At 40.7% G+C, this 19,235-nt stretch overlaps 1 protein-coding gene across 12 annotated transcripts in view; it reads right to left on the bottom strand.

The window, feature by feature from the left end:
- ctnnd2b (catenin (cadherin-associated protein), delta 2b) overlaps positions 1 to 19,235 on the bottom strand; it is a 225,541-nt gene that overhangs the window by 136,686 nt on the left and 69,620 nt on the right. For 11 of the 12 annotated variants that reach the window (XM_054735870.2, XM_054735967.2, XM_054735916.2 and 8 more), the window contains exon 3: positions 2,253 to 2,365. In XM_054735870.2, the coding sequence (XP_054591845.1) occupies positions 2,253 to 2,365 (113 nt within the window). Of the gene's footprint in view, positions 1 to 2,252; positions 2,366 to 5,404; positions 5,685 to 19,235 lie in introns of those variants that run through there. The other variant, XM_054735993.2, reaches the window with a different exon arrangement.

Raw genomic sequence — 19,235 nt, forward strand, 5'->3', positions numbered from 1 at the left:
GAATTTACTAAAAACAACGCCATGATTCACAAAAACACAGCCGCGATGCTCTCGCTCTCTGAACCCTCTCTGTTGTTGTTTTGCAGAGATATTAATAGTAAAGCTAATAACCAGTCCCACATGCTCTTGAAATTAGGTCAGCTTAAGTCTATACAATTATTAAACTGAAGTGGAAAATATGGAAAATAAAAATGACTATGTATAAAGTTTAACTGAACTTGTTAGATGAGAAAGGCTGTTAAAGACTAGTAAAGAAAACGTGGGTGAATTATTTATTTTGTGTTTGAACATCTCTGAGCTTTTTCTTTTAGTTTCAGTTTGCATCTTTAACATTTTTGGCTCCATTGCTTTAAACTCTTGTGGAATCTTAAAACTGATTAATGAATTATTCATGTGTCACAAATGAGTCATCTAACCAAACAAATGAATAAGGGACGAATGCCTAACACAAAAAAAAGTTATTTATTTGTAGCTAGCTGGATCTATCCAATCTGCCCAAAATACACATTTTGACAATTTTCCACAAAAGAAAAATGATTCTATTAGGATTATCTGGAAATTTGGTGTATCTGTGTACTTCAATAAAACAAATCTAACTAAAAAGGTTAAAAACTAATCAAGACACGTGTTTCTAAAAAAAAAAAACTGTTGACTTTTGTAATCTGATATAAAATAAAAACTTTTGCATCAAGATGACGACTGCTAGAATAGTAATGTCAGGACACAAAACTGGTTGAAATAATTAAATGAAATGTTTGTGACTGAAAGAAGTCAACATATTCAGCCTAACTTAAAAAAAACAATCAAAACAGCCTTCAGACATGGTGGTGTGTCACAAAAAACAAATGAAAACTCAGCCAGTGTTTCACCAATGGCTGAAACCTGGAAAATCATCAATCAGTTAATATTTCACCTGCTATAGACAACTCTTTGAAGGGGGTCAGTTTGGAGAAACAGAGATTAGTTGTGACAACTAATGGAGAGGCCTAAACAATGCATCTCAAAAATCCTAAATCAGTTCATGCAAATGATCATTTATACCCTTAACTTTGTCATAAAGTTTACATTTTTAATGAATAGTGGAGCTGAATTATCGTTCAATTCCAGCCAGAAGAAAACTCCAACTTTTGTGGTAAACCCTTCACATTTCTGCTGCAATAACCAAAAACCAGGCAGTTCTGTAAATGTCAAAATATCTCCTCTATGAAAGACTTTTTGTCCATCAGAGTTCTCAGGACCAAACCTGTGAGACACAAACATGGCTTTGTATTCTTAGCCAGAAGGGGACATCAGACTCTTCAAAACGTATGATTTATGAGTGCATTTACATGTTTTTCATACTTAATTCATGTTTTATTTTACATTTGTTCTACTACAACACATAAAGGTGTGTTTTCCAAAATAGAAACATGTTTATTTATTATTCAAGTCAATTGACACAAGATTTCAGTCAATTTAAAGAATTTTATTTATTGTCTGCAGTTAAATCTGTATTTCTGCAATCAGGGACTAATCCTCAGAAATTAGTTCACACTTAAGGTTTGCGTTGATTCATGTTTTTTGCAGCTATTTTTCAGTCAAACAGCTTTAATAATCCCAATAATTAGAGAACCAATAAAAACAAGAACATATGAATCTAGTCCATGCTTAGTAGAAGCTTATAAATGGAAGGGACCAAGTGTTTTAGAGCAGTGATTGGTTTCCACATTAGAAGCTTCACTTTAATTTCAAATTAAAAGCCTTCTTTTAATTGAGTAAAGAGAAAATCTTGATTTTTTGAAGAGGGCTTTTATTGTGAAGTATCTGTAGGGATCCCATATGCAACGACAGACGGATGGGATTAAATGAGGAAAAAACAATGTGGATCAGAACGTCTGACTCAAAAACCACATTTGTGTCTGCATACAGTAAAAACTACAGACAAATCTTCTTATTTGCATGTTTAACAATCATGTAAAATACTGTAAATAATTATTGGTCTTAAACAGCCAAGGACAAAAACAATAAGTCCAAGGAAACGAAACTTTATGCTGCAGATTTGCTAAATAAAAACTAAACTGGATCTGCTTCAGCGCGCAAATTCACAAATTCCCACTGAGTTCAAAAGCAAAACAACAGCGTTTGAACTGTGAGCTGGACTCTAATGTGACCGGCTGTGATGCCAGTCACCTGCAAGGGCACAGCTGACACACACGGGTGTGGAAGAGGACCTGGCAGGTGTTAGAAACAAACACACACACACTCTCACACACCTGATACTAGTCATGCTTCCAGTCTCAGAGCCAAGCTTGCATCTCTCCAGCTGACTGGCAACGATCTGCCGTTCGGCTTCCAGCTCCCTGGTCAGACGTTCAAACTGCAACTCCTGGAGAGGGCGAGAGACAGAGAGAGAGAGAGAGAGAGAGAGAGAGAGAGAGAGAGAGAGTCAAAACAGTCTCTCGATTTATTTATTGCCACATTTAAAGCTATCCTCAACGTTACTGTGGCTCCATTGTCTCCTGACACATTTTTAACTGTTGTGAAAGAAATTAGCGGAGCATGGTGGGGAAAGAAGGCATCACTGTCTCTGCCAGCTTCACAAGGCCAGACGTTCAGACGTTAATGTAATCAGTAAAGTGACAGATTCAGGTGAATCTATCTCAACGCTGCATGGATTTGTATCTTCCTGTTAGAACGAGCCACATGATGAGAAGGTTGGTCTTTCATCCTTAAAAGTGACTTAATCTGTAATACAGCACACCTTTAAAAATGATAATAATGAAGGATTTTTTTTTACACAAAGACAGAAAACTAGAGAATACTTAAGTGGAGGTGAGATACAGAAAGTTGTACCAGGTCAGAGTTTTTATCACAGCAGAAAAAGAGAAAAATTATGTAAAATATCCTAATAAACAGTTTTTGATTTTTAAATAAATGCATAAGATCATTTCATTGTGTCACTGATATGGGAGTTGGTAGAATAAGTGGGACATATCCAAATAAATCGCCAGAGGAAAGTGAAGGAGGCAAACTAATCAGATTCCAAAAACAAGACAACAGACTTTTTTGACTGAATGATGGAGCTCTTCACCTTATCTCTAAAAGGCTGATGGCTCATTCAGCTGCTTGCTTTTAAGAACTTGGTACAATCAAACCTGTGACTTCATGGGGGTTGGAGGGTAGAAGGACCAGTGTGTGGAGAACTTTCCTCTTTGGTTTGATGCTTATTTACTACAAAATGCCAAAACAACACCCTCATTACTGAAAAGAAGACCAGATCAGTCAGTTAATGTATTTATGCAAAGGGCAGGTAGAATCACACCTGCAAAAGACAGCAGAGGGGTACAGCACCCTCTCCACCTTGAGATGGGTCCACATGCAGACTTTTATCAACTGGTGTGTTTTTTGGAATGCGTGAATAGGAATTGTAGAGGAAATGTTTTTCAATAGGTCAAAATGACTAAACCGATTCCACATGAATACAGTTTATCATAAAAGTAGCCCGGTACTGAATCATTCAATTATTAGGAACAAAAAAGAAAACATTCACATCATTGGAATTTTTGTTGCATCCACTTTCGGTCATACGTGTGTGTTTTCCTTCAATTTCTCAGTTTCAACACAAATTAGGGGATTTATCCATGTAAAACAACATCTAATGATGTTATCTGTGCTACTGGTAATTCATTCATCAATGTAGTCCCATCAATCTATGATTAATTCAGCTGATCATCCTGAGTGCAACCCTGAGCACAATTTTGATTTCTAACTAGTTTAACTCCATGAACATGAGTTCTTCTCTGTTTCATGCCTTGCATCTGCACCGGGTTGGTTTTTAACCTTCCAGCCACAGCTCTTGTTCAGCTCACTTAATGGTTTGGTAAATTAGCCCAATACTGTCCACACCACTAAAAAATGACGAATACTGTGCGCTCTAACAAGTGGTTAATGGGCCAAAGAGTTAAAAATCATTTCAACTGAATCAGAGACACACAGACTCAAAAATAACAATAAGTTTACATTATGTTTAAATAACAATCAGACCAAACCAAATGACCCAACTTTTAAAATGACACCCACATGACAGACTGGGATCATTAGCTCTACATTTAACACAGTGTATAATTTCTGACTAAGAATGCTAATGGACTGCTGGTCTGCGGGAGCCTAAATGCTGATAATGCCCGAGGCAACTCCAGGCTTCCCTCCATAATAACACAATTTGATTATAAAGTCTCATTAATGTAATAAGTTCACAAATCACTGCATATCTCACAGTAATTGTGCACCATTCTCCCCTCATTAACATTAACCGAGCCAGCATGTGCACAGGAGCCAGTGGAAGTCGCCCATACAAATGTGCACGTGCATGCAGACAAATGCACAAACCTGTCAGATCTGCTGCTGGTGGGCCAGACTGTGGCTAAACAGAGCTGATTTCAGAGCTGTTGCAAAAAGCTTCCCAGTGATTTGTGACTGAGGTGATTTGAGTAACTGTGATGTCATAAGTGGTCTATAAAACGTGCCTTTGCAGCTGTCACGTAGAAAAAGTAGCATGCGGATTTGATGCTGTTTATGATGCAGTAAAATTCAAAATATTGATTTCTGAGTTGATAGCAAATTGCATGAAGACAATTTAAAGCCATATGCTAACATCTTGTTAGGCACTTGGTGTGTGAATTCAATGATTACAGTATTTGTTGACATTTTAGCAAGCAGCTAACATTGTACAAGCAGCACATTGTTGATTTCAGTGTCCTTTTGCATCACTACAAAGCTGCAATCCCCTGAAGTCAATAGCAACCAACCGCTGCCCTTATTTACATCTGAAGCAGCACTGCATGCAGGAAAACAGCATGTTGTTTCCCAGAGAGATCAGACTTTTTATGCAGCCAAATCAATATAAAGTACTTAATCAGCTGATGTAAAGACCAGGGAGAAAGAAATATACTTTCTGGCAACATCTCTGTTGCAAATGAAAGTTCTTTCACATTAAAAAAAACTACTTGTTTAGTTGAGAGCAAACACAAACTGGTTTCAGATTTAGCCCTCTGGAGGCAGGTGTTGCAGATTTGCAACGTTAAAACCTACCTACCTGGTTACTCCACATACGTATTTCATGAGCCTTTTTTTAACTCAGAAGTACCCCTGAAGGACTTAATTGTTCGTCCTTTTATCAAAGCTTCTTTTGAGCCTGAGAGGGTTAAATCTTAGAATCAGCAGGACAAAGGCAGCTGCTCCCGGTTTCTTCCCACTGGCCCCTTCGATCTCTGCTCCCTCCAGCTCAGAACTGGGCTGACTGACACCTGTTGCTGCAGAAAGCCAGGGAAGCACTGGGATGGAACCATTTTCCAATGAAGTGTAGATCAGGAAAGGATAACCAGCTCAAATATAGACCGTAAAAATGATCAGAGAGGACACCTACCTTAACATGGACCATGCTTCATCAAAACAGAGAAGTTCATAAAGTCTACCAGTGTTTTCTGTGCTCCCATCTGGATCAAAACACAACAGCAGTGCTCGCTCACTCTCCTCCAAACACTCATCTATCCTGCATCAGGACGCAGCGAACGACAGAGGAATAAAGAAAGAAAGAGACCACAAGTGTCACTTGAGCTGACTGCAACTCAGCCCCCCTTGTCTCTGTCTCTCTCTCTCCTCGCTCAGGGGCCATGAAGCACACACACACACACACACACACACACACACACACACACACATACACACACACACACACACACACACACACACACACACACACACACACACACACACAGTTCTTTGAGCCACAAAGGTCCCCATGGCAACGGAGCATTTAGAAACCCTGTGGCATTATTTATGCAACGTTGCATCACAATGAGCCCTCCCACCGGCCGACCCTGCCAAAAAGAGCCTGCCGCTCCACAATAACTCTCTCTCTCTCTCTCTCTCTCTCTCTCTCTCTCTCTCTCTCTCTCTCTCTCTCTCTCTCTCTCTCTCTCTCTCTCTCTCTCTCTCTCTCTCTCTCTCTCTCTCTCTCTCTCTCTCTCTCTCTCTCTCTCTCTCTCTCTCTCTCTCTCTCTCTCTCTCTCTCTCTCTCTCTCTCTCTCTCTCTCTCTCTCTCTCTCTCTCTCTCTCTACCTCCTTTCCTCTTTTACTCTCTGACCAGACCAGGCCATCTGCAACCAACCCCTCCTTACTTCATACCACGACCTCCCCTCCCTCTTTCTTCTTCTCTCTTTATCATGGCCACGGTCACTAAATGAAAACAAGAAAAGATACGGAGGCCCAGAAAAACTGAACATGAATATGGGGCAGGACGGGAGGAGGTCCATACACACACTCAGAGGTGTAGACACATGCCAATACAGACAGGTGTTGATGCATAAACGGTCCGTGTGAAAATTCAGTCACTTAAGATGGGAAGTGAGGGGTGCACGTAAACGGAAATAAGCTACGAAAATGGACAAGAAAATGGATTAGGGTGCTCAATCTTCAGCCAGATGGAGGCAAGGTGAAGAGTTCATGGGCAGTTCTGCCTCTGCTCGTGTAAATGTCTTCAGGAGACGGGATGCTGCTGATCCAACATGCACCTACTTCCTCTGAATAATTCAGTGTCCAAATATCCACAACTAGATCAGTCAGCTGAACATACAGCTTGTGAAGAAGACGTGGTGTATGAGTGACCTTTAGCCTGTTGGTACAACTGTCCACTAATATTACTATGTTGTATTGCTCTACATGTGTCTATAGTTCACTCATTGTCTTATGAAGAAATGGACTTGAGCAACACATCTAGGTACTTATTCACTGTGGAATGGCTCAGCCCTTACCTGGGTCTAAAGCCTTCCACTTTGACTGGTGGCAGCCAGTTTTGCTGGTCATGCTGAACCTCTCAGCTTTCGATACAGTGGATCACAAGATATTTGTCTCACGCCCAAAAGACTCAGTTAGCTTTGGAGGAAAAGTCCTAAAAGGGTTTGCTTCAGATAGGATAGGACCTTTTTAGTGATGATCGTGATGTCTCTTCCCTGTGGGCTCCACTTTCCAGTGGGGTTCACCAGGGATCAGTTCTTGGTCTATTGCTCGTTTCCTTGTATATGCTGCCACTTGGGATAATCATGGCTAGACGTGGTCTTCGCTTCCATTGTAATGCGGACCATGTGCAAATACCATATCTACCAATTAGCAAGAATTCCAACATTACAATTGCTAAATTAAACTGCCTCTACGAACTCCAGCTATGGCTCTCCGACAACGTCCTGCTTTTAAATGAAGACAAAACTGAATGCATAACGTTCACACCTCCAAAACACCTTGGTATCCGTACATGTGACTTCGGACCATTGACCTCATAATGCAAGCAGCAGGTCAGATACCTTGATGTTATCATTGATGATGAACTCAATTTTGCCAAACAGATACATGCAATGGTTAAGACAAGCTTCTATCAACTCGGGCTGTGTCCTGACTGGAATAATTGCTGGGTTGTAGGGAGCTAGAAAAAGTTATGCATGCCTTCATACGTTCCAGATTACATTACTGCAATGTCAGCATCTCCAAGGTCTTAATTACCTGTCTTCAGTTAGTCCAGAACGCAGCAGCTTGCCCTCTCACAAATACTTCTAGGTGCAGCAACATTACTCCTGTCCTGTTACCCTGGCTTCCCTTGGTTTTCATAATACAATAAAAACATATTTTTTCACATACAATTGCGTTCATGGCTAAGCCCCATCTTACTTATCGGGCACCATATTTCTACGCCAGCAGATATGGACAACAAGGTCTTCTGACAAACTTTTTCTGGAATTCCCTCTGTCCAGATACAAGCACTGGGGTGATCACTCTTTCTCAGTGGCAGCTCCTATGCTCTGAAATAAACTTACCACAGATTTGCATCTTACTCCAAATCTGCCCCATTTCAAAAGTAAATATAAAACTCACCTTTGGTGACAAGCTTTTTTCTTTTTATCAGTAATGCTTTTAAACAGGTAAGATTATCATTTTCAAATAGGTTTTGTCAACTAATGAGCTCTAACTAGTTGGTGTGTTTTTTCTATTGCTATTTTGTTGCCTTGTCATTTTAGCCTTTGGTCTTAAAGAGCTCAGCTCAGTTTGCTAATGCTACCTTTGTTGGTTTTATTTTTATGGACTTTTGTTGGAATGTTTTATGTAAAGCACTTTGGTCACCTTCCCGGACTGTGGAAGGTATAACTAAACCTGATAGTATGATAGACTAATGGTCTGTCAGCAAACGGTTATTTAATGTCACTGTAATTTGACAAAGAAAAACAAACAGAAAAATCTTCATGAACACGTATTTAACTTTATTTTACATTGTAAAAATGCTACACTGTGTCCTGATGTAGACCTATAGAGTCACTGTTAGCTATTTAATCTCTCTTTAGCAGGACTAAAGTCATAAATGTTGTTATTCTAATGTTCTTTTTAACAAAATCTAACAAACTATTAATTAAAAAATGCAGAACAAGAGTTTTTGACACAGGATCGGTCAAGAGCAGTCTTGCACTGTGCGATTTTCTCCTAAAGGTGGTGTAGCTCATTAGAAAAAGCAGGAAGTGATTAGACATGATTTTACTCTATAGTCTGTGACTAGCTAACGCTTGCATGATTTCAGAAATGTATTTAAATTACATTTATTTGGCTAATACATTACTGAACAATGGAACATGCCATGTTAAATGCTACAGTCCCCCCTTCTTCCCCCCAAAACAACAGACGGTCCTAAGATTGCTTTTATACTTCAATTTTCTATTCCAAACATTTAAAGGTTACATTCAAAATGTTGCTTTGCTAGGTTTCTCCAGTGAAGCTGAAAATGGGGAAATGAGGTGTTTAAGGTACTTAATGATTCTAGCCTTCATCATTCCACAACTGTTCTGGTTCAAATAACAATTTTCTTAATGTGACCACCCAGCCGTTGGTAGCATTGATCAGCTACAGTCAATATGATGGAGATTATGAGCGGCTTTAAAGGTGATAGAAAGCTTACAGAGCAATATTTGCTAGTGCAGCACTTCATTATTCAAGCTGTGATGGTAAGGCGGTAAAGGAGAAGCCATTCCTCATTATGAGGCAAGACAGCTTTTTAAAAGGGACCCGAACGACCGAGAGATAGTTGAAAACTCAAAAATGTGACAGAACATACAGATTTTTTTGGGCATGGATATCACTTCTGTACAAGTTTTTACATACGGCCACGCTGCATGGCTAATATATCATCATTGCAAACAAACTGTGATAGTCTTAAAAACTTCTCAACACAATTTAGTCACAGTATGTTTAAAATCTGTCTAAACGTATTTACGACTTGTTCTATAACCTCTCCAAAAAAGTAGACTTTTCTTGCTCTTCTGACATTGAGAAACAAAATTGAGACGGTGGAGGAAAGTTAAGTGCCGACTCGTAACTGGTGGGTTGCAGGTTCCGATCCTTTCTGTTGCAGCCTTTGTGTCCTTGGGCAAGACACCTGTCACCTTGGCTGCTGGCAGGGGTGGACTGGCCTACCTGGCATTCTGGCACTGTCCCGGTGGGCCGCTTAGCCAAGTGGGCTTCTTGCCCAGCTTGGGCCGACACTACTCCACAGTAGGTGATCTGCAGAGCATTAGCTACATGGTAACTTGAAGCTAACAAAGTTTTTCTAGGTATGTTTAGCAAGAAAAACACAGTAGAGCGATAACGTAGTTGTTTTACCACGTTAGCATGTAGCTAATGTCCCGCTGATCTCCGGTAGTGGAGAATGAGCTGATCTGGAAGGCCAGGGCTCCCGGTCGCAGAGGTCTGACCCTGCTTGTAATTTAACAGTCCCAGTCCATATTAGATCTCACATTCGGCCTAGAGAGGAGTCCGCGGGCGGCAACACCCCCCACCCCCACCGCTCTCCCTATGGGGAGGGCCGACTGAGAGCCAACGATTCGTAAAAATGCCAGGGTCAATTTTTGGTCCCAGTCCACCCCTGGCTGCTGGTGGTGGCCGGAGGGACTGGTGGCACCTGTGCTTGGCAGCTTCACCTTCGTCCGTGTGTCACAGGGCAGCTGTGGCTGCATTGTAGTCTCTCATCACCAGGGTGTGAATGTCTGTTTGTGTTGTAAAGCAACTTGGGGGGGTTGTAGAACCCTAAATGGTGCTTTATAAATACAAATCATTTCAAGAAAAAGTTCAAGTTCCAGACGTGTGGAATAACTCTATTCTAACATCTGTTTGCAAGAACCTCATATATATTTAAAATCTGAGTGGCTGTTGAGATTCCTTACAACAGTTCCAAAACGTTGTGGAAACTCTTCTGAATGGCTTTGTCAATTTGTTAAAAATGGAGAAGAAAAATGGATGAACTGAAATTGTAAAACCAAACATAGATGAGAAATGCTTTTGAAATTGCTGATTATCTTAGACGTGATGTTGGAAACACATGCAGAAAAGTCACCAACCAGAAACACACAATTCACTAAGAAAATACAAAATGGCACTATGGAGTTTCTCAGGGAACGTCCTGGAGTTCCCGAGGAGGAATGAACCGCATGGAAGACATACAGTTCCACCAGAACATGACTTTTTTTAGACATTGCATTTATTACATTCATTCTGTGAAATTATGCTTTTTAATGGTTTTAATTTAAAATACATTAGCAAAATTTTCATTTATAAAAATTAAACAACAAATGAGGTGACTTCCTGGTGACCCAAGCCAAAGTAATCATGTAATCAGTGTGTTCTGTAGAATGACATTTATCTCAAATTTTAGCTAATATTTGTTGCCCAACAACCTTAAACTGGTCTTAACTTCCTTACATTATCCCACATTAATGCTGAACATTGTAAAACAAGCAAACAGGCACATAGTTTCACTAAAATAGACAAAGATTAATCTCTTACCCAGATACAATCTGGTTCAAACTCAGAGGTCATGGCTTCCCAGCAGACAGAGGTCGGTTACCTCCTGCACAGCCAAAAATCCCGTGTCTTTTTGTTTTTCTCCTTCTTTTATGAGAACCAAACCAAGAATGGACCACCCAATACACTCTGCACATGCAAAACTCTACTCGCCATCATTTCTTTATGCAAATATGAATTGGCTCAGTTTACTCCTGACCCACGCCTGCCAGACTTTATGCCCAGCTCTGCTGTCCCGTAATTGGCTCTGACTGAGTGGGTGTAGTTTCAGATGACTGTTTAGAAAGTGGCAACACAGCATTTAACCCATTTAACTTCCTCTCACACTTAAATATTTCCTTTTTATATGTCTGAAAACGAATGGAAACTGTTTGAAATCTAGCCTTAGGAGTAGTGATAGTAGTAAAATGTGCAACTGCAATAACTAAATAAATGACAAGAAACACATGTTCTCAATTTTAATGTTCATTAGCAATTTGGCCACTAATTAAAACCAAAATTTTAATATAAATTAAATTACTCGCACAGCCCTAAGTGTTTATTTAGCATCAAATCATTGTATTTATACAAAGATCGACAGAGGCAGTAAATTAACTTAAAGGGACTTTACGGAGTTTTGAATTTTTATGCTCGCGATTGCCCCCTCAGGCCAAAAGCGTAACGGCAGCTCAATAGTAGGCTCGTGCACGAGGCGCGCATGCTGTACGTGCACACTCCTTAACAAAAATAACAGCTCAGCTGAGACAGTCCCGTGTGTGTGTGTGTGTTAAAGTTAAAGTCCCATTAGTTGTCACACACACACAGGTGTGTGTACAAAATTTGTTCTCCGCATTTGACCCATCCCCTGGGGGAGCCGTGAGCTGCAGACACAGCCGCACTCGGGAGCCATTTGGTGGTTTAACCCCCCAATCCAACCCCTTAATGCTGAGTGTCAAGCAGGGAGGCATTGGGTCTCATTTTTTCAAAGTCTTTGGTATGACCCGACCAGGAATCGATCCCTGATCTCCCAGTGTCAGAGCAGACACTCTACCACTAGGCCACTGAGCTGGTGAGGTGTGTGTGTGTGTGTGTGTGTGTGTGTGTGTGTGTGTGTGTGTGTGTGTGTGTGTGTGTGTGTGTGTGTGTGTGTGTGTGTGTGTGTGTGTGTGTGTGTGTGTGTGTGGTCCGGAGGACAGAGGACAGGAGAACGCGCAGCTAATTAATTAAATAATTTGGTTCTGTACCTTTCTCTTCAGCACAGCCGACAAAGGTTTATGATGGGTCAGTCCTCCTGCATGCTCAGATCATTCCCTTCCCTTGCTTAAAAAATTGTTCCGAAATGAAAGTTGAACCCACATCTTTTTTATCTGTGAATTCAATGGCGTTCGGCGAGTCTCACATAAAAATTTGGGCATCTTACAGTAAAAAAATATACCATTAATGTAAAAAAGAAACTCTAAATAAACGATGTTCACATCCAGAATCAAACCCAGGTCATCTGCACGAGTCTGACGTCTTACTAGGTGAGCTAAAGCGCCAATGATGGCTTTAGTATCTGTAACATTTATATTCTTGATGACAGCTGAAACAACGTTCAAAGAACGGTTCAGAGCGAAAATGGCTATTTTGTTGCTAATTTGCAGGACATTTCTAGAAGAAAGTAGCTAAGGGTCCTCAGAAATGTAGCTAGGTTCATCACTAGGCGTTAGGAACAGCGACAAAGTGGCACTACCTCTCTCTCTGCTGCTAAAGCTACGGATAGCAAATGCTACGGGCGATGCCTGAGCGTGAACGCGCATGAAGCAGCCTGCTCGACCCGAGCATCTCTCTTTTTCTGTGATTTTACAGAAAAACAGGCAATCACAGTAAAAATGCCAGGGCTCATTCTACAGGACCAGGGCATTGCAGGAGAACGTATGAAGAAGACATTTATTATTTCTATACATGTTTTGGCTGTCAAACTTCCATAATGCCCCTTTAAATAATTATGAAGAAAATATTTACCTTTGAAAACTTTATTTTAAAAGTCTTATAGGTGCTGAAACTGACATCACTGAATTTTTAACATTTGGCTTCTGATTCATCCCGCCGTGACACGCTTATTTCTTGTATCAAGTGATTATTTAATTAACTTCTAATTAACTGCTCTAGACCAATGATTGTTTACTTGGAGCCTGGCCTGGCCTGGAGCCATCCATCTCAGACTATTTTAAAAGCAGATGATCATGTGTTCAGCTGGGTGACCTTAATAGGAAAAAATAAACAAAAATGTCAGCTGCTGACATCAATATTTGATGTGTTCCTGTTCTATGCACAAAATAAACTGTCTTCACGAGAAGATGCTCATCAGCTGATTACTAAACATTATTTCTGCCATGGACAAAGTGATGAAAAGATTGTGTTAGCTTCAAAGAAAACATCCTTAAATATATTAGAAAGTTAAATAAATAACCCCTGGACAGTAGTGGGCTTCAAGTTGGATGGTGTGTGAGTGTGTGTCCTATAGCTGTCGTCGTCTCCCGCGTTACCCCAGTGTAAAGTGGTCTAATTGGGCCCCGTGGTGTCTGCTTGGCATTTACATGTTTCAGTTGAGGGGCCCTGTTCCACAGGAAAATGTCACCGTGGCTCTGCGAGCCAGTCTGGTGCTATTGTTTCAGGACGGAAAATTATTAGAAGCTGTACACTCATTTGGAAACAAAGATGCCCCCCCCGAGGCCGGGGAAGAAAAACAAATGGGAGAAGGTGTGGTGGTAGAAGGATGGAGACCACTGGAGCAGGAAGAAAAATGTACAAACGATGATAAAACAGAAAACAGCAGACCTTTGTAGTGTTCGCTCTCCCCATAGGTGTTCATCCAAAAACCGACAGATTTGTCTTATTTGGTGAACTAAAGCTGATTTCCTCCATTCCTGACTGTCACCAAATGATAAAGTATAGAAACAACAAGAAGCTGTAAACATTTCATAAAAATAATGAAAAACAGTTCCGGCGTCACATAGAAGAAAACGTTCCTCCCACTGATGATCCAACCCTTTCACACGCTGAAAGGCCTTGACACTCTCTGAACATCTAAAGCAAAATGCTTCTTCTATGGATGCTGTTGCTTTAACAAAATTCTAATAAATCAGTTTCTCTTGCTAACTTATTTTCTAATAACGATGCTCACTGATCAAAGAGTTCTGTGTTAAGCTTTCATAAACGCTGTAATTCAGATGCACTTGAGCAGACTTACAAATAAAAACCTTGGTCTTGGTTTTAAACGTTTAATAGGAGCTTGGGTTTGTTGTGTAGGCGATCTTATTGACTATTGGTGCTAGACATGCCTTTCTGAGTACTGTTGCTGATCGTATCCATCCCTCAATGACCGCGTGGACCCATCTTCTGATGCGACATGTCTGAAAGCTCAGATACACTCTAACTGGTTTCTAGACCATGACCATGAGTTCACTGATTGACATGAGGTCACCAGATCTTAGTCCAGTCCAAAACCTTTGAGATGTGGTGGAACAGGGGGATTCACTTCATGGATGAAACTGTGTGATGATGTCATGCCATCATGCACCAGATCCTCTGAGAAATGTATCCAACACCTTGTTGAATTAAGAGGGTTTTGCAGGTTAAAATGTCTAAAACAGGGGCGTCTCCAGATAATTTTGATGGGGTGGCCAGATGGGGCCAAAGAAACTTTTGGGGTGGCACACCAAAGTGGTCCTTGTGGCAACGCTGGGAGAATTTAGCCTGTGGCGATGTACTGCATTGCACCTTTATTCATTTTAATTAAAATTTTCTTGGGGGCGCCCTTGGTCTAAAGCCCAGTAAAACAGTAATATTCTGAGTTTTCCAACTCTAGTTTTACTGACATTGGTTGCAGAACTTCCTCATGTGCTTTAGTAAATTTGAAAAATAACACAAATGAATTAATTCTTTCAATGCTGTCATAGTTTCTCATGATTTTTGTGATTGTTGCACATTATTCTGTCATCTTGGGTCCTTAGTGCTAGCTTTGTGGATGTGGTTATCCTCAGTAGCCCATTTTTACCAGCAGCTTCAACTGTGTACTCTGCTCACTTTTTCCATTCACAAATCATCTTTCCATCACATGTGCTCACTGCTATATTCTCACATATTTGTTTAAGTTCTATTTGCTTCAGTTCCTCTGTGCCCCCTTTCATGGAGATACTTGGAATTCATCTCATCACATTTGCAGGGGTGGATCTATACAGGAGCAAATGGGGGCTACTGCCAACTGATCAGAATAAAAGCTAGTTAAAGACGCACCAACACATTAACCAAAATTAAACTTTACAAGAAATGCTGTGTAGTTTTTACTTTTAACAGGAAATTCAACAATAAAATATCTGGTTTAAAGATTGTGCTAAAATTCCCATTTCAGACCCCATTTCTGCATCTTTGCCTGACATCTTTTGCATTTAATGAAATAATCAGCATCCACAGCAAGACTTTTGCTCATAAAATAGTTTGGTATCTCATCCTTTGCAGTGTCAACCATCTGCTCATCTCTGCATAATACAGTATGCCACATTTCACAGACAGAGTGCTAGACTCAATACACACACACACACACACACACACCCACACACACACACACACACACACACACACACACACACACACACACACACACACACACACACACACAGCCTTGGATAAAAATGGTGATCACACACATTCATGCATTTTAAATGCTTATTATTTACTTAATTCATTACTCAAACGAAGAGTACATGCTGCAGTCTCTGGGGCTGAGGTACGAGTGTCGCTTTTTTATTGAAATAATCTGATAGGTGTGTGCTATTGGAATCTACTAAAGGAGCAAATTATTATGCTGAGTCAGCCTAATTTAACATATCTACAAACCAATCCAATCATAAGTGTATACATTGTTGCTAGTTGCATAATACAGACAGTTTAATTACAGAAAAAATACATCATTATGACTATTTCATACAATTTCTCCTTGAGTTAATAGAATTCATGTTTTTGTTGTCAGACTGAAATCAAACTGCAATGCGGTTCGTCTTACTAAGAGCATTGAGTAAACCAAATCAACAGATTAATACATGTGTCCTATTTCAGAATTTCAACTTAAAAGGTGAAGAAATATATGAGATTGACTCATTACAGCTTTTGTTTGTTATAATTGAGATTATTGTGGTTTATGTGAAAGTGTCACATTCAAAATCTCAGACAATTAGAATGTTGTGAAAAGATTAAATTTTCTAGACTTAAAGTGTGACTCTAAGCAGCCAATGAATCCAAAACACCTGCAAAGTGTTCCTGAGCCTTTAGATGGTCTCTCAGTCTAAGTAGAAATAATAAAATAAATGGACTTTTGTACCATATTCTAATTTTTAGAACTTCAAGTTCTAAGTGTGAATGCTACGCCAGAGTGAAATCATCCCTACAAACATTTTCCAATAAAATCCTTAAAATTCCTCAAAAGTGTTACCCTTTTATGAAATGATGACATCAAACACATGTGGTTTGCTTTTAGAATAACTGACATAGTAAAGATGACTAATGAAGTGCTGGGTCTGAGTCCATTGCACAACATTATGCTTTCAATTCTTCTGTGATCTGCTCCAAAAACTGGGTCATATTTTTGTGTAAAATAACCACTCTCACCATTATCACCCTGTAGCTGAATAATGCTGTCAAAGGGAAGCCTGTACGTTAGAAATGCCAGCGGGTCCCGACAAAGCGTCAGTGAGTGATGAGCTGGGAGTGAGACCAGGCTCAAATGAGAGTAATTGGCCTTTTTATTTTATAGTACCCTGGGGTTGTCTTTCAGATGGGGGGGGGGGGGGGGGGCAAGGAGAGAGAGAGGAGAGAGGAAGAGAAAGACAGAGGACATGGACATGTCATTCAAATCCCACGTTAAACTGGTTTGTAGGATTTCCTTCTTCCACCTTCGGAATATTGCTAAGATTAGAAGCATCCTTTCCAGGAGTGATGCTGAAAAACTGGTTCATGCATTTATTACATCAAGACTGGATTACTGCAATTCATTATTCTCAGGAAGTCCACATAACCCTGTTAAAAGTCTTCAGCTTGTCCAAAATGCTGCAGCTAGAGTTCTGATGAGAATTAAAAAGAGAGATCATGTCTCTCCTGTCTTAGCTTCCCTACATTGGCTACCTGTTAAATTCAGAATAGATTTTAAGATCCTCCTTCTCACATATAAAGCTCTTAATAATCAAGCTCCATCATACATCAGTGACCAGATTGTTCCATACCTTCCTAACCGAGCACTTCACCCTCAGACTGCAGGTTTACTGGTGGTTTCCAGAATATCTAAAAATAGGATGGGAGGCAGATCTTTTAGCTAAACGCTCTTGCATAAATAAAATAACCAAAAATTTGATCCACTGTAAAATGGTTTCTTATGAATATCTAACTCTGCTGAGAACATTGAAGGGAACTATATTTGGTAGTTTAATGAGTTAGCGGCTGCTAAACAAACTTAATTAGTCCTAATAAACAAATGAAAGAGGGAGCAGTGAGTGAAGAAATGCCCGTTATTATCACAAGGCTGCTGAGCAAGAACTAAAATAAAAGAAGCTAATGAATCGTCAGGAGGAGGGGAATTTACATACAGGTGATTTAGTTCAAAGACACACTAATCCAAGGATCGTTCTTTATTCTTTTATGAAAACAAAGAGTTAAAGTTTGCATTTAAAAGGTGTTTTAGAAAGTTTGAAGAAAATAACATATTTCCATATCCAGTGACATATGTTTTAATGTGTCCTTCTGTGAAGTGATGAACCCAAAAAAACAGCCTGGCTGCGTTCGTTCCACACTGGCTTTGGAATGCAGATGGGATTGAGCACATGGGCGCAAAATAGTCATCAGTGGTGACATAAGCACATCTCCGAGCAGGTGGGCGGGGCAAAAGAGCACGGAGAAGTCTGTGGTGTCTCCATTATTAAACAAAAGCGGCCTGAGCAGTCTTGCTTTTGGAGATCTGACTCTGATATTGCATCCTGCTTTGCTGTGTCTAGCAGCATTGTGTGTGTGTTTGTGTGTGTGTGTGTGCATTCGTGCATACGCGTGCATGCGTGCGTGCGTGTGTGTGTGTGTCCTCACAGCAGTGAGAGACAGAGAACAATGACTTCAGTCAGAGACTTGTTAATTCCACAGCATCCACAGCGATTATGAATCGTGCACATGGGAAGCCCCCGCCAGCTGATTCTATCCACCAGTCGGAGTCTCCCCCCTAATGGTTGACGTCAATTTGAGCCGGCCAATCAGTCAGCAGTGGGTGTGTTGGACCAGTTCGGTTCCAGGCAAACAGCTTCGGGAAGAGGGCTGAAAAGATGTCTGGTTGCGCGCGGGAAAATCCAAGGCTACCTAAATGAAAACACTCAGTCCAGGCCGAGTAGCAATTTTTCACCATGACAAAATAGAATGATGTGATCAGTAATGAGTGTAAGGTAGCCGGTATGCTCCACAGAAACACAACTCAGCTGAAAAAGGGTGTTGCTAGACATTCTGCTCAGCTTTATGGCTTTTAGTCAGAATCCGAACCAGGAAACGGCAGCAGGCAGTGAAGCACAAAGCAAAAAACTCCGGTGCAACCAGTGACTCCGGCCCCTAGCCAATGAGTGGCCAGAACCACGATGCCTTGCCAGGTACCTCAACGGAGCAGGGACTAAAAATAAGGGAGAAAGTAGCGGTAAAATACCGAATGGTGCCCTTTGAACCAGTGGTCGGGCCGAGCTGCACCGGTCCGAGTTACTCTGAGTAGTGCTCCTGGAACACTACCTATAGAATGTTCTTTTGCTTGAGCCACATTGTCACAGTTCACTGGAACGAGACACTTTCAGCTGTTATTCAGAGTAAAGCCTGATTTATGCTTCTCCGTCTGCGTCAGTGCGGAGACACGCAACGCCATTATCCGTCCTTGCGTAGGGCACGCAAGTACATACGGAGTGGAGCCCACTTTTTTAAACATCCGTCGAACGAGACGGATTACGCAAGCTTGTGATTGGTCAGGACGCCGCTGTTGTTTACAGCGCCGCCATTGCAAAGAGAGCCGAGTTTAACTAGCGGCAGACACGGAGAAGCTTGAAGAATACCTCGCGAAAAAACTCTAAAAACATGAACGTTTAATTCTCCCGTGACTGGAGGAGTGAAAAGATGCGCAGCAAGCGTTTTATTTGTGGACGGAAATAACAGGAAACGTGGGTTTAGAGGTGGGGAGCGCATGAAGCGGTGGGAGAATGAGAGACAAATATGTCCGTGTTAAAAGTCTCTTATATACACAAAAAACACAAAATAAACACACTATCTTGGACCGATACATGACAGGATACCAAAGAACAGCGCTATGCCCTCTGTTGTCCTGCCGGGCAATTGCTTTGCAA

Source organism: Nothobranchius furzeri, chromosome 11, assembly GCF_043380555.1.
Source record: "Nothobranchius furzeri strain GRZ-AD chromosome 11, NfurGRZ-RIMD1, whole genome shotgun sequence".
In the NCBI taxonomy this organism is placed as follows: Eukaryota; Metazoa; Chordata; class Actinopteri; order Cyprinodontiformes; family Nothobranchiidae; genus Nothobranchius; species Nothobranchius furzeri.